General features: G+C 44.4%; 1 protein-coding gene across 1 annotated transcript in view; it reads right to left on the bottom strand.

Annotated features, from left to right (window-relative positions):
- Nucleotides 1-14088, bottom strand: part of PRKD2 (protein kinase D2) — a 369389-nt gene that overhangs the window by 26010 nt on the left and 329291 nt on the right. Inside the window, exons 13-17 of the mRNA XM_085625665.1 lie at nucleotides 13629-13735; nucleotides 4899-5060; nucleotides 2106-2204; nucleotides 278-545; nucleotides 94-179 (exon numbers count right to left, since the gene is read on the bottom strand). Coding sequence (XP_085481791.1) covers nucleotides 94-179; nucleotides 278-545; nucleotides 2106-2204; nucleotides 4899-5060; nucleotides 13629-13735 — 722 coding nt within the window. The remainder of the gene's footprint in view (nucleotides 1-93; nucleotides 180-277; nucleotides 546-2105; nucleotides 2205-4898; nucleotides 5061-13628; nucleotides 13736-14088) is intronic.

Raw genomic sequence — 14088 nt, 5'->3', positions numbered from 1 at the left:
TGCACTCAAACCACAAATGATCAACAGTGTACCTGCTGTCAGCAATAAATTGTTTGAACACCTGTAACTCCAGGACTGTACCCTTCTTCTTACCTGTAGCCAGGTGTGGCTGAGGGACTTATCAACACTATACCGTTTCCTCATCTTCACCTGGAGCAGGTTATTGATCAGGTCAATGGCTGCAGGAGAGAAGGATTCGGTTAGATTTTGCAGATAGCTATGGGTGTCGTCATACTTCGCAGCCTGCCATCCCTATGCATTCTTCACTACAACTCACCTCCAGCTGAAATCTGCCGCCATGGGCTTGCGGGGTACATGAAAGCAGCATTCTGGATTTGCTCATTAATATCCTCATCCTCATTGAAGGGGAAAGTGCCGCTCAGGCTCACATACATGATCACACCCACTGACCACATGTCCAGTGACCGGTTGTAGCCCTGGTTCAGCAGCACTTCTGGTGCCAAGTATGCCGGAGTTCCAACCACCGATCTCCGAAAGGATTTCTCGCCAATGATCCGAGCAAAGCCAAAATCGCAGAGCTTAACCTAGTGCACATATGTACAACACGAGGGAGAAGGTTAACAAATGAAAACCACTGAGGAGTAACTAAGATAATCCTTAGAATCAGGACCACCGAAAGGCAGAACTGGGGCAATCACAAAAAATTGATTTTTGAATGTGCAAATCTCATCTTAGAAGGAATTCAAGTTTTGCTGAGGTGCTAAAATGATACTGTGACTGGATACCGATTTAGTATTTGGAAGAGACATGTTGTGGGCTTCCTGGCCAAATACTACATGGGTATGCAATGTATTATTGGTTTCCAAATAAAGAAAACCATTGGAAAGTTTTGTGACAGCCAAGTTGGGGTGGTAACTCCATTCTAAAAATGGAAAAGGTCTCTTTGTAAGTTTAAAAAAAAAAAAAAAAGCAGTTTCAGGTACAGTAGGCAGGAGTTCGCAGCACCACTGACAATTATCAGAGAAACTTTTTTTTCTTTAAAAAAAAAGAAAAGAGAAGAAAAAAAAAAGATTAGATTTCTTTTTGAAATGCAGTCCTGTTTCCTTTAAGGAAAATGGGCTGCATTTCAATTAAAAAAAAAAGAAGCTTTTTTTTTCTTTAAACATAACCACATATGGTGGTCTTCTGACCCTTGCAGGCCACCACGCCTCTGTTTGTCTCCTATCAGTGTGAGTTGCAATTTGTGACCTACCTCATAAGTATTAATGTGGTAGGTTGGAATGCGGCGCACTCGGATTTGGATTTTTAAGACCTGATGTATTAGTACAAAGGTTGGTTCTCAAAATTCCACACTGGTTGCACAAAGGTTGGTCACAATTGTTACCAGTGTTTACCAGTGTAATAATACATCTGGCCCTGATCTTGTGTTCACACTGTACTTTACTTTCTTCTGGTGCTGTACATGTACTCCGTAATATCCAACTTTTTGATGTATCGAGCACTTAGACTTGCAGTAGATGTGAGGCCAATTGGTGACTAAAAAGGTTGTCTCTACCAACTCTGCAATTAGTTTTAATATATGGATGCAGTAGTTGAATTGTTGAATTGTTTGCTTGTACATTTACCTGGCCTTGCAATGTAGAACAGGTGTGGGGGAGAAACTGTGCTATATTTCCAAGTCCATGCACGCACATACAGAAAAAAGATAGGAGAACAAAGAATAGAAAATTCAGTTTGCTTTGTCTAGTTAAGACTGAAAGTACAGCAAAATGATATAAAGCACAAACAAATTATTAAATAAAAGATAAACCATCCACTGTCTCACTTCTACTATGTCTTGGTGAGTGATGCTGGTCAAAAAGGACCAAAGATCCGACTGAAGAGGGTATGGTGGATGTTGAAGATGATTTATACACTTAAACATGAGGGCTGGTTGGCACATTTCATGAAGCTGCAGATCTTTCACATGGTATTCTATACTATCACTTAAATGTAGCTGGCAAATTCTTTACCAGCAACACTTGTGAATGGTCTAAGAGCAGTCAATCATTTATCCTTAGTCATGAGACCGCTCAATCGGAGGGTAGTGCTGATCCAAGGTCTAACCTTTGGGACCATAAGATGGGAAATAAGGATTCACTCACCTGTGGAAATGGATCAGCAGAGGCTAGCAGCACATTTTCCGGTTTCAGGTCACAGTGAACAATGTTCTTGAAGTGCAAATGGCGTAGAGCGACCAGAATCTGCGCAAGAAAAAGAAAATAATGGCAAGGGATTTTAGAGGCTGTAGTGTTACTCTCTCGAACTCATCTACAAAAGTGGGGAAAATGGTACTCCTGTATCCCTTCAAGAAGACATTAGACAGGCGTATAACATGCAAGTGGAACAAAAAGGGCTGTATGAGCAGTTAGCTGACATACTTCAAGTGTTAGCAGGAGGAAAGCATTGTCTCTGGGGAAAAGAAGCCTCTCCGTGAGCTAATGTGTCACTTTGGACAAAACATTTGCAGGTAGGATGCTCCAGGCTGAAAATTCCCATTTGGAGTTCTGGAGTAATTTCGAGCCATAAAAGAAAAGGTAAAAGTATCAGGCTCTTACTTGTAAGTTAACAAGCGGTCTTAGTTTCCAGGCTCTCTGGTCGGGAAAAATTAGCTCACGACAGCTAATAATAAGATGCTCCGAGCTATGTCCTGGACGTTTAAGCATTCTGAGGTGTACCTTTGCTGGCATGAAGGCATGTTCAAGATGCCCTGGGTTAAATGTGCTAACAAGATGTTCTGGCAAGTACACTGTCTAATTTCCTTTTATCCTTGTTTTTCCTGAAATGTAATACTTCTCACCTGGAGCCCCTGAAGGTTACCAGGCCATGGTTATATATCTCATAGTAAATCTATCAATTTGTTGCTAGATTTTCACTATCTGGGCCATGGCTTTAAACCTCACAGAGTCCCTGTTTAATTTCTATTGTTCTGTCTACCACTTTCACATCCATTTCAACAATCACAACCTGGTACTATGTTGTACAATTACATTTCAAACTTGTGTGTATAAAATCTGGATCTGGCTCAGAACATCTTGGACATTAAGATGCTGCTATAAATATGTTTTATGTAAAAATGTAATTGCAGGAGTTAAATTTGCATTTCTAGAGATTTTGTGTGTACTTTGCTGAATCATATTACAATCGTCGGTACTTAATTTGCTGTTTACCATGTAACTAAGGTTTTCGTAAATCAATGAACTGTCCTTAGTAAGGCACTATAAATTTGAGTCACTGACAATCTTTCAAACCTGTATGCAATAGGAACTGTAAACTGGCTTGTCGCAGGCTCTGTTGTTCTGTTCGCTCGCCAGAAAGTGTATTATATGCACCTGTTTTCCGAAAATACCTCCTTTGAGATTTTGTAGACTTTCACTATTTGTTAAAAGGCCAACAGCTTACACAAATCCTCTAAATCTCTTTGTTCGCCAATTGCTGTTAGTAACCATGACCAACATTATCTTGCTATTCTTATTAATCTGGGGACCTTCAATCCCAATAATTGCCCCATCACCACTTCCTACAACCATTACATATTTCACTTCCGCTGTGATAACTTCTGCAAACCACTTAGCTACCCACTGGAGATGTACATCCAGGTAGTAAAGCTTGCAGTTGAGTACTTCCAGTCCTTCCTCTATACTTGAGATTGTATCTGACTAAGGAGCACTATGGATCTTTTCTGTCCCCAAATCAAAGTAAATAACTTGAGAAATCTTTTAATAATTTTGAAGGCAACCATATTGGTAGACTGGAAAATTGATACAACAATGTAGGCAGAACCGCTTTTTTGGCCAAAGCTATTTCCCAGTCATTGAAAAAGAAACAAATTTCAAAATATGGGGCTCTACCCGATAGAGATATTGGCCCAGGATACAACACAAACCACATTTCATTCTTCCCAATATACTTGTATTCCTAAATTTTCTGGAACGTTGCTGTTCCCATTTTACTGTATTATGTTGATATGTACCATAATTGGTCTTGACCCAATTTATAACTACACAGATCTTCTATGTATTCACCCATAAATGTCATAAAACTGGTTTATTTCAGTAGAGGCACCCTCATTTATACTTCTACCATATTTTAGTGGAAATGCAGGTCTCAATGTCTGCCTTTACATTATAATAATGCGGACATGGTTTCCTCTAAAACACTCCCCGTCTTTTAAAGGGAATGAGGTTGCTTTTCAAAATAAATGCTGTTCTTCAGTGTCTGCCATTTGGATGTGTGGAGCAGGTCAGGGAGCCTCGGTCTGTTCCCGATAATACGGACAGCAACTATTTAGCAGGTGGATGCTGTGCCTCGGGAATGGCTTTCATTTGTGAATGTGGTACCAACCTCTTTTGAGTCTCTGAAATTTATTAATGGTATGTGAATTCAATTATGGTCAAAATGCCTTCACGGGTTGAATACAGACTCTCAAAGAAGAATGAGACACCCACTTCTGCCACCTATCCCTTTACAATTCATTATGGGTCATTGGGTCAAAAATGTTTTCCAATTGCAAAGTATTATTCACAGATTGCAACACAGTGTTGTGCAATCGCAAAGGCTTTGATTTTACAAATTGCAGGCTTTGCAGCCAAAAAATAAAATTGTACATCTGACCCATAGTAACTAGAAGAGAAAATGGCTTTCAGGGAATGGAAATGTCAAGTGAGAGGGTCATGGAGTGGCCTACAGGTAAAGCAAATGTGGTCTGAAAGTAAGAATATCGTGAACAATGAGAGAAAGCAGTAGCTTGTACATAAACAATTGCAAATCAAAGCTACCTGTATGGCCAATGTGAGAAAGGGGTAGTGGACAGACAAAGTGTGACTGTGAAGGGAAGCAGTTTACAGAGAATGGAATTCAGAGGAAGGCCGGTACAGGGCCTACAACAGAAGTCTCACCTGAGTGATAAGGTACTTGGTAAGTCGTTCTGGTAGACGCCCTCGCTCACTGGATAGAATCATCTCCAACATGTCCCCGTGCAGCTTCTCCATCACCACAAATACCTTCTCTGGTGTCTCAAACATGCACTCCAGGTTCACAATTCCAGCATGCCTCAGGCTCTAGAGAGTAAACATAATTGGTCAAAAGCAGTCATTCTCTTGTGACCTCTGACACATCTCCCCCTCGATAGGAAAAATTGCCTTTTTACTATGCAAACTGGTAGAGAGAGCTCCATCATAAGCTGTGAAGAGGATACACACAGCTTCTGGAGAGAGATGTAAGCAAAAACAGGAGTAGCAAAAACCTACAGGGCCATGTACAAAGCCTATTTAGCGAGTCACAATTTACTTGCCATTTGCTAAATAGGTTTTGGGACTTACTATTAGGAAGGGGCGTTCCCTTCAGGATAGCTACTGACAAGCCATGTATGAACGTTTTGCAACCAGGTTGTGGTCGCAAAACACTCGCAATTTACTGCCCTCTTCAAGAGGGTGATAATCGAGTCCCAAATGGGAAGGGGTCCCGAGGGGACCCCTTCCCCTTTGTGACTGGCTCTAAAAATATTTTTTGAGGGCAGGCAGTTATCCCAGGGACCACTACCTGCTGTTAAAAAATTAAACGAAAACATATATTTATATATTTTTTTAAATGCATCCCGTTTTCCTTTAAGGAAAAAGGGCTGCAATAAAAAAAATAAAAAAAAAATAAACTGATTTATTGAAAAGCAGTCCCAGACATGGAGGTATGCTGAGCCCAGCAGGCCACCATACCTGGGAGGGTCAGCCATTCCCAATGGGGTCGCAAATTGCGAGTGGCTCATTAAGATTCATGAGCCTCGCATTTTGCGACCCCATTAGAAATTGCTAACAGTGTCTCAGACACTGTTGTACATTGGCTTTGTGACTCACAATTTTTCGCAATTTGCGAGTCGCAAAAGCCAATGGTCGTACATATGGCCCTTAGGTGCCATAGGTAGAGCGATGTGAGTTCTAGGAGCAAAATTGATGTTTCAAGTTCTAGACTGCAGGAAGGGTGCTCTTAAGAGTGAGGAGCCGAAGAGCCAATCCTCAGCAAAACGGTCATGTCTGTAGATATTGTGAAGGTTTAGGATCTAGATTTGTGATCTCTCCATATTTTAGTTTTCAAAGACAAAGAGGAAAAAATGCTTTAGCTCCTCTTTGAGCTCATTTTAAGATATTCGTTTATACTTTTCAGAAATGATTTGGAATCTATGTAGGGGAGAGGAGTTGGCCTAACGGCTAGGGCGGTCGACCCCAAATCTGGGGAACTGGGTTTGAGTCTCGGCAATGACGCTGAACATCCTGTGATTCTGGGCAAATCACTTAATCTCCCCGTGCCTAACAAAAATGAATGTGCCCACATGTAATGGCACTGGTGCTATGTAAAGCGCTCTGATACCCGATTCGGGTCAAGTTCGCGCTATTTAGAACTCTGTAAAATAAAAATAAATAAAAAAAATGTACACCCATATTATCAGGATGTTGATATGCCACCCAAGTTAAAAATCAACATCCAAATATGAGATGGGCATGGCTGTGCGGGGAACCAAGTGTGGTGTTCTTGACCTGGCCTTTTAAATTCAAGGAGGGGCAGGTTGTAGCCCTATTAGACAAATCTATGATTTTGGGAGTTGTGTCTATTTTTTGCTAGTATGGAGGTAATTGGCCAAACGAAGCCAACTTTAGAAATTACAAATATGGACCAGCTGACATTTTGTCAGCTGGAACTAAAAAGGGAATAAGGACAAAATTGTCTATGACAGTCTAAGAAACCAGCATTGTTGCCAGCAGTAGTTTTAAAGAGGGGGGTTGCCCTATTGGAAAGGGGGATTGGTGCATTTAATTCCAGGATGTCTGTCCCGCAAATGCTAGAGTTTATTATTTTTGAATTGTAAGTAATTTCAGCTTATCCACCAGAGGAAACTATAACCTTTACATTCAAGGGTTTGCCAGCCACTGTGATGAACACACATTCAGTATCCAGTTGGTGCAAAAGATGACAGACACATGGGGAAATTCAGCACACACATTTTTCGCAAGGGAAGGAGCTTCTGTTGGCTTCCTCTACAGTGAAGTACTAACCTAATGGAAAAGGATTCCCTGATGAACAAGGTCTTTCCTTAATGTCTCAAAAGCTTGTAGGACATACTCCAAACAACAGAATTCAGGAAAGTTTATAAAAGTGGCATAACTTTTTCATACATGGCTCAAATTATGAGGTATGCTCAAACTACTGTAAAAATGTAGGTAAAAATAAATAAAACAATCAGGTTTTTATTCTGAAATAAAATTACTTTTCTAGAGAATCAAAGTGTGGATAGTAGCTGCTTGTATAAAGGATGAAGGAGAGCTTGGCCAATACTTACCTATACCGCAGAATGTCTATAGCTAAGGATTCGCATCTTAAGGAGTACACCACACAAACTATGCTTGCTTCAGGCAACGCTCCTTTCTGCAGAGTCATCTCAGCTTTGAAAGGAGCATAGAAGTGACACAAATGGTACTTGATCATCATCCAACTCTTATAAGGAATATGCTTCTTACCAGTATGCATCTGTTCTTGGCATGTAGAGCTGCAGAGTCACACACTGAGGATAAGATCACCATCTGGTGTTGGGCTCGGATGATTGCAGGTTGTTGTTGTCTTCGGAAGAAGCCTTTGGTCACGAGGTTGGTGACTCCTCCCCTGGACAACAGTGTGCATGGGCATCCACTCCATCGTCAGATTGTTTTTTCGCCATGATGGGAAAAGATGGAGTGTATAGGAATGAAAGAAAGGATGTCCATGTGTAATGTCTAAGTAAGACGGATGCTGGAACAGATACAGGTCCCGGGGAGGCGGGCGGGCGTGTGTGACTCTGCAGCTTTACATGCCAAGAACAGATGCATACTGGTAAGTAGCATATTCCGTTCGAGGCATATGAGCTGCAGATCACACACTGGGGATAGATTATACAGCAGTGCTTCCCCTTAGCGGTGGTCGCCTGTATCCATTGCAGCAGCTTGAAATAAAGTTTTTAGGACAGCCTGGCCCACCGAGGCCTGTTGTTTGGCCTGCACGTCAACACAATAGTGTTTAGTGAAGGTATGCGTGGTAGACCACGTGGCTGCCTTGCAAATGTCTTCTAAGGGAATGTTACCTAAGAAGGCCATAGAAGCCCCTATTTTACGCGTGGAGTGCGCCCTAGGGGGAACTGTAAGTGTACGTTTAGCCTTTAGGTAGCATATTTGGATGCATTTAACTATCCACCGGGCTATACCTGATTTGGAGATCGGATTGCCTTTATGTGGTGGTGCGAAAGCAACAAAGAGTTGTTTTGTCTTTCGAAAAGGTTTTGTCCTGTCGATGTAATAAAGCAAGGCTCTTTTGACATCTAAGGTATGTAGGGCCCTTTCAGCTACGGAGTCTGGGTTTGGGAAAAAGACTGGTAGCTCTACTGATTGGTTAAGGTGGAAAGGGGAAATCACTTTTGGAAGAAATGTAGAGTTTGTTCTAAGAACCACTTTGTTACGGTGTAGTTGTAAGAAAGGTTCCTCTAGTGTAAGGGCTTGTATTTCACTTACTCTGCGTAGGGAAGTGATTGCGATAAGGAAAGCTACCTTCCATGTTAGGAATTGTAATTCACATTTGTGCATAGGTTCAAATGGGGGACCCATGAGTCTTGTTAGAACCACATTGAGATTCCACACTGGGGCAGGTGGCAATCTTGGGGGAAGAATTCTTTTGAGACCTTCCATAAACGCTTTGATGGCTGGTACCTTAAAAAGGGACAGGTGTTGCCTATTTTGCAAGTAGGCTGCCAAGGCTGCTAGGTGTAAACGTATAGAGGAGTACGCTAGATTGCATCTTTGCAAGTGTAGTAGATAGCAAATGATGTTTTGGATGGAAGCATCCAATGGATGTATGTCATTATTAGCGCAGTAGATGGCAAATCGTTTCCATTTAGCGGCATAACATGCTGTAGTAGTAGGTCGTCTGGCTTCCTTTATGATATTCATACAGTCTGGAGGGAGATTGAGGTATCCGAACTCTAAGACCTCAGGAGCCAGATCGCTAGGTTCAGTGTTTGAGGATCTGGGTGTCTGATTTCTCCATGGTTCTGGGTTAATAGATCCGGGGAGAGGCGTAGCCTTTGATGTGGAACTAAAGATAGTTCCAGAAGTGTGGTGAACCACGGTTGACGTGCCCAAGTGGGAGCCACTAGTATTACTGTTAGTGACTGTTGTTTCAGTTTGCGTACCACAAATGGAACTAGTGGGAGAGGCGGAAAAGCGTACGCAAATCTGCCTGACCAGTTCATCCATAGGGCATTGCCCTTCGACTGTGGGTGTGGAAACCTGGCGGCGAAGGTTGGGCATTTTGTGTTTTCGGGAGTGGCGAACAGGTCTATGTCTGGTTGTCCCCATTTTTGGAAGAAGGGGAGTAGAACCTTGGGGTGTAGTTCCCATTCGTGGATTTGCTGTGTGTGGCGACTTAGGAGGTCGGCCACTTGATTGTGGATCCCTGGGAGATTTTCTGCTAACAGGTAGATGTTTTGGGGAATTGCCCATCTCCAGATTTGCTGTGCCAGTTGGGACAGTTGGAGAGAATGTGTCCCTCCCTGTTTCTGTATATAATACATTGTCGTCATGTTGTCTGTGCGTATGAGGACATTTTTGTTCTTTAGGTGAAACTGAAAGGATTCTAGTGCTAGGAACACTGCTAAGAGTTCCAGGTGGTTGATGTGGAGCAGTTTCTGTTGACTGGTCCATCTGCCCTGAGTGGTATGGTGAAGGAGGTGGGCTCCCCACCCTGTGAGAGATGCGTCGGTAGTTAGCACAACTTGTGGAAGAGGCTCTAAGAACGGTCGCCCTTTGGACAGGTTGTTGGTGTTCCACCATTTCAGTGAGCGAAGCGAGCGACTGTCCACCAACACCAGATCGGTAAGTTGTCCGTGAGCTTGGTTCCACTGTTGTGCTAGACATTCCTGTAAGGGACGCATCTGAAGTCGTGCGTGTGGGACTATGGAGATGCAGGACGCCATCATGCCTAGGAGCTGCATGAACACTCTTGCTGGAAGAGATGGATGAGTTTGAAATTGAGAGATGAGATTTTGTATACTGGCTATCCTGGCAGTGCTGGGATAAGCAATGGCTTTGGATGTATCTATGGTTGCTCCTAGATACTGATGTAAGTGGGAAGGTTGTAGATGGGATTTGGGGTAGTTGATAGTGAACCCCAAATTGTGGAGAGTTTGAATCGTGCGATGAGTGTGGAGAATGCATTTTTGGTAAGTATTGGCTTTTATGAGCCAATCGTCCAGGTAGGGGAAGACATGGATCTGTTGTCTTCTGAGGTGCGCTGCCACGACTGCTAAGCACTTGGTGAACACTCTGGGTGCTGTTGTTACTCCGAATGGGAGAACTGTAAATTGATAGTGTTGCCCATCTACCACAAATCGTAGATATTTTCTGTGAGCGGGATGCATAGGGATGTGAAAGTACGCGTCCTTGAGGTCCAATGTGGCAAGGAAGTATCCCTGTTGTAACAGTGGGAGGACTTGTTGGAGGGTTGTCATATGAAAATGATCTGAATGTATATACTGGTTTAGCAGTCTGAGATCCAGTATGGGCGGTAATGTTTTGTCCTTTTTGGGAATGAGGAAGTATAGAGAATACACCCCTGTTCCCTGATGTTGAAGAGGGACTGGTTCTATCGCATGTTTTTGTAACAGGGATTGAACTTCTTGTTTGAGGAGAGAGAGATGATGTGAGGACATTGGACGTTGTTTGGGTGGTTTGTTTGGGGGGATTGTATGAGTTCTAGGCAGTAGCCAGACTGGATAATTTGTCTTACCCATCTGTCTGTGGTGATGGAAGTCCAGACAGGTAGGAATTGTTGGAGTCGCCCCCCGACCGGAGTGGAATGGTCTGGGGGGAGTGGTGGCAAGTCACTGTTTGGTGGCTGGGGAGGTGCGGGTGTTGTTGTTGTTGCCCCGCCCTCGACCTTTGTTATTGTTTCCCCTATAACCTCCCCGGAAATATCCTCTGTCTCAGTTGCTGTGTTTTTGGAGCCTCCTCTATAAAAGGAGCGACGAAAGGAACCCCGGTTTTGAGGAGACTGCAGTGCTCCCATGGACTTGGCAGTCTCATTATCCTTTTTCATTTTTTCTAATGCAGTGTCCACTGCAGGGCCAAATAACTGCTCTTGGTTGAAAGGTTGAGCTAGAATTGCGGTTTGAACCTCTGGTTTAAAACCGGAAATACGGAGCCAGGCATGTCGTCTGAGTAAGACGCTAGTATTGACCGCCCGAGAAGCAGTGTCTGCCGCATCTAAGGCGCATTTAATGGAGGCATTAGATATTAACTTGCCTTCTTGAATGAGGTCAGCGGCCTGGGATTTAAAGGGATCAGGCAGGTGTTGCATAAGGTCCTCAAGTTGGTCATAATGCGCCCTGTCATACCGGGCTAACAGGGCCTGGGTATTGGCAATACGCCAGTGGTTCGCCGCCTGTGCGGCGACTCGTTTGCCTGAGGCCTCTAAAAGCTTAGACTCCTTGTCTGGGGGGGGCGTTTCTCCAGTTGTCTGTGAGTTAAGGCGCTTCCTGGCATTTGATACGACCAAGGAGTCTAAAGGGAGCTGGGCTTTAATGTATGCAGGGTCCTGCGGGGCTGGTCGGTACTTTTTTTCGATGCGGGGGTTGAGAACCCTCGCTCGAACAGGGTCTTTAAAGACCTCAGTGGCATGCTTTATAACCCTTTTAATCATGGGCAGTATGTGAACAGTTTTTTGTGATTGCTCAAAAGTATCGAGGAGAAAGTCCTCTTCAAGGGGGTCCGTGTGCATAGTGACACCATGGAATGTTGCTGCCCTATTTATTAGTTGGCCAAACCCCAAATGGTCATCAGGAGGGGAGGGCTTGGAGGGGTAGGTAGTGGGGTCAGGCATGTCAGGCATTGGATAAGACCAGTCATCTACTGGTGCTGTGTCTGGAAATGTAAATGGGTCGTTTGGATCAACAGGATCATTAAATAAATCAGGGTCCGCCCCTCCCCCTAAGTCATCATTATCATCCTGTGGAGGAGGTGAATGATAGGGAGATGGTAAAGGTAAAGGAGAAGGAGGAGGAGGAGGGGGGGACGGGTTAGGAGGTAATACAGGAGAGGAAGGACGAAGTGGTGAAGTGGCACAGTCCTTTTTCCGTATGGGAGCTGGAGGAGGTGTGATGTCCAGCTTCCGCTTTTTATATGGGACGGCAGTCACATGTCCAGTGTCGGGATTGATGTAGATCCGCTTTTGAGTAGGATCTGGGCGAAAAAGTTCATCTGGCTCCGAAGGTGGTGGCGGCGGCGACGGCCGCTTCGGGTCTTTATGAGCTTTTTTCGGTGTGGACGTAGTTTTCGGTGCCGATGGAGTTTTCGGTGCCGATGTATGTTTCGGTGCCGATGGCTTCGGTGCCGAGGGACTTTTAGGCATCGATGTCGAAGAACGTTTCGGCGCCGGTGGAGACTTCGGTGCCGAGGAACGTTTCGGTGCCGAAGGAGATTTCGGTCTTGAAGCCTGTTTCGGTGCCGACAGTGGTTGTTTCGGTGCCGAGGGTGTTAAAGGCACAATCACATGAGGTTTGCTCGAGCCCGAGCTACCTACAGGCTTAGATGTCTTCGGAGCCGGGCCCGAGGGCGGGGCTGCTGAAGAGGATTTCCGGTCGCGACTGGGCCCAGCTGGCGGAGTCTTGACCACTGTCTTTTTGGATGGGGCAGGGGCAGGGGGGGTGGTACTCACACGCTGCCCTGGAGTGATGAGGTCATCGGAATCGTCGGCCTCGGACACGATCTCGAGATCTTCGGTGTCATCTTCAGGAACATCTTGAGCAAAGATGTCCTCCGGTTCTGGAGCTGGTTTGGCCATAATATGGCGTCGAGCTCTTCGGTCCCGGAGGGTCTTCTTCGAACGGAAAGCGGCACAAGCTGGACAGGTGGATTTGTTGTGTTCCGGCGACAGGCAGAGGTTACAAACCTCGTGGTGGTCACTGTGGGGGAACTTCGCTCCACACTGGGGGCATTTTTTGAAGGGTGTCCTGTCCATCAGCCGCTTCCGGAACCGGTCCGAGTTGATTTGGACGTCGATGGAATGAAGATTAAAGAGTTAAATCGATTGCTAAAAGTTTTCTTCTGGAGCGGAAAAAAGTTCATCCGAACCCAATGGCGGAAAAAAACAATCTGACGATGGAGTGGATGCCCATGCGCACTGTTGTCCAGGGGAGGAGTCACCAACCTCGTGACCAAAGGCTTCTTCCGAAGACAACAACAACCTGCAATCATCCGAGCCCAACACCAGATGGCGATCTTATCCTCAGTGTGTGATCTGCAGCTCATATGCCTCGAACATAGATCTCGGATGCTCACAGCAAGGCAAACCATATGTATTTATCATATCAAAAATTACAGATTTTGAAAGTCACAACTTGGTGATCAGCGAAGCCATGTAGGGGGGCAGAACTTTATGCCGCCCATTTACCATCCTCCATGTATTAATGAAAGGCTGATGCTGTATGTGGACAGCCACCCAGATCTCGTATACTCTGCTTGCATATAAAGCTTCGATAAAGGATTTTCGATGAGCAGTCAGAGGCGTCAGCAACAATAAAGTACATATCTTTCTTATGGCATGCCCCTGTGGGCTCTCACCTGCAGTATGGCCACCTCGTTCCGTAGCTGACTCTCCTGCTTGGTTGGAAACCGCAACTTGTCAATCACTTTCACAGCCACATCCCGGCCTGTCTTCCGGTGTTTTCCTGAAAAATAGATACAATGCAGGTGCTCTAATACGAATGCTTCACAGTCTGGAAACAGTGACACACTGAGGACTTCCTAAAGACCTGCAACTCCTAGCAAGCACATGTATGACCAACCCAAACTCTTTACTCCAAGGATATGTAGGAATATTATGTCAGGTAACGTCATCTAGATTTAATGATGTATTTAACGATTTTTACATCATGGATCTACGTTGAATTCCAAGCATTGGAGTACTGTTTAAGATACCATTATATAAGCATGACAAGGGTAGCGCTCAGTGTTGAATGAGGATCATTCTCAATACATACAGAGTCTCATTTACAAAGGTGTTTTGCAGTTGCAAACCCGA

Source organism: Triturus cristatus, chromosome 9 (genome assembly GCF_964204655.1).
Source record: "Triturus cristatus chromosome 9, aTriCri1.1, whole genome shotgun sequence".
NCBI classification, from domain to species: Eukaryota; Metazoa; Chordata; class Amphibia; order Caudata; family Salamandridae; genus Triturus; species Triturus cristatus.
This window is presented reverse-complemented; position numbering and strand designations above follow the sequence as displayed.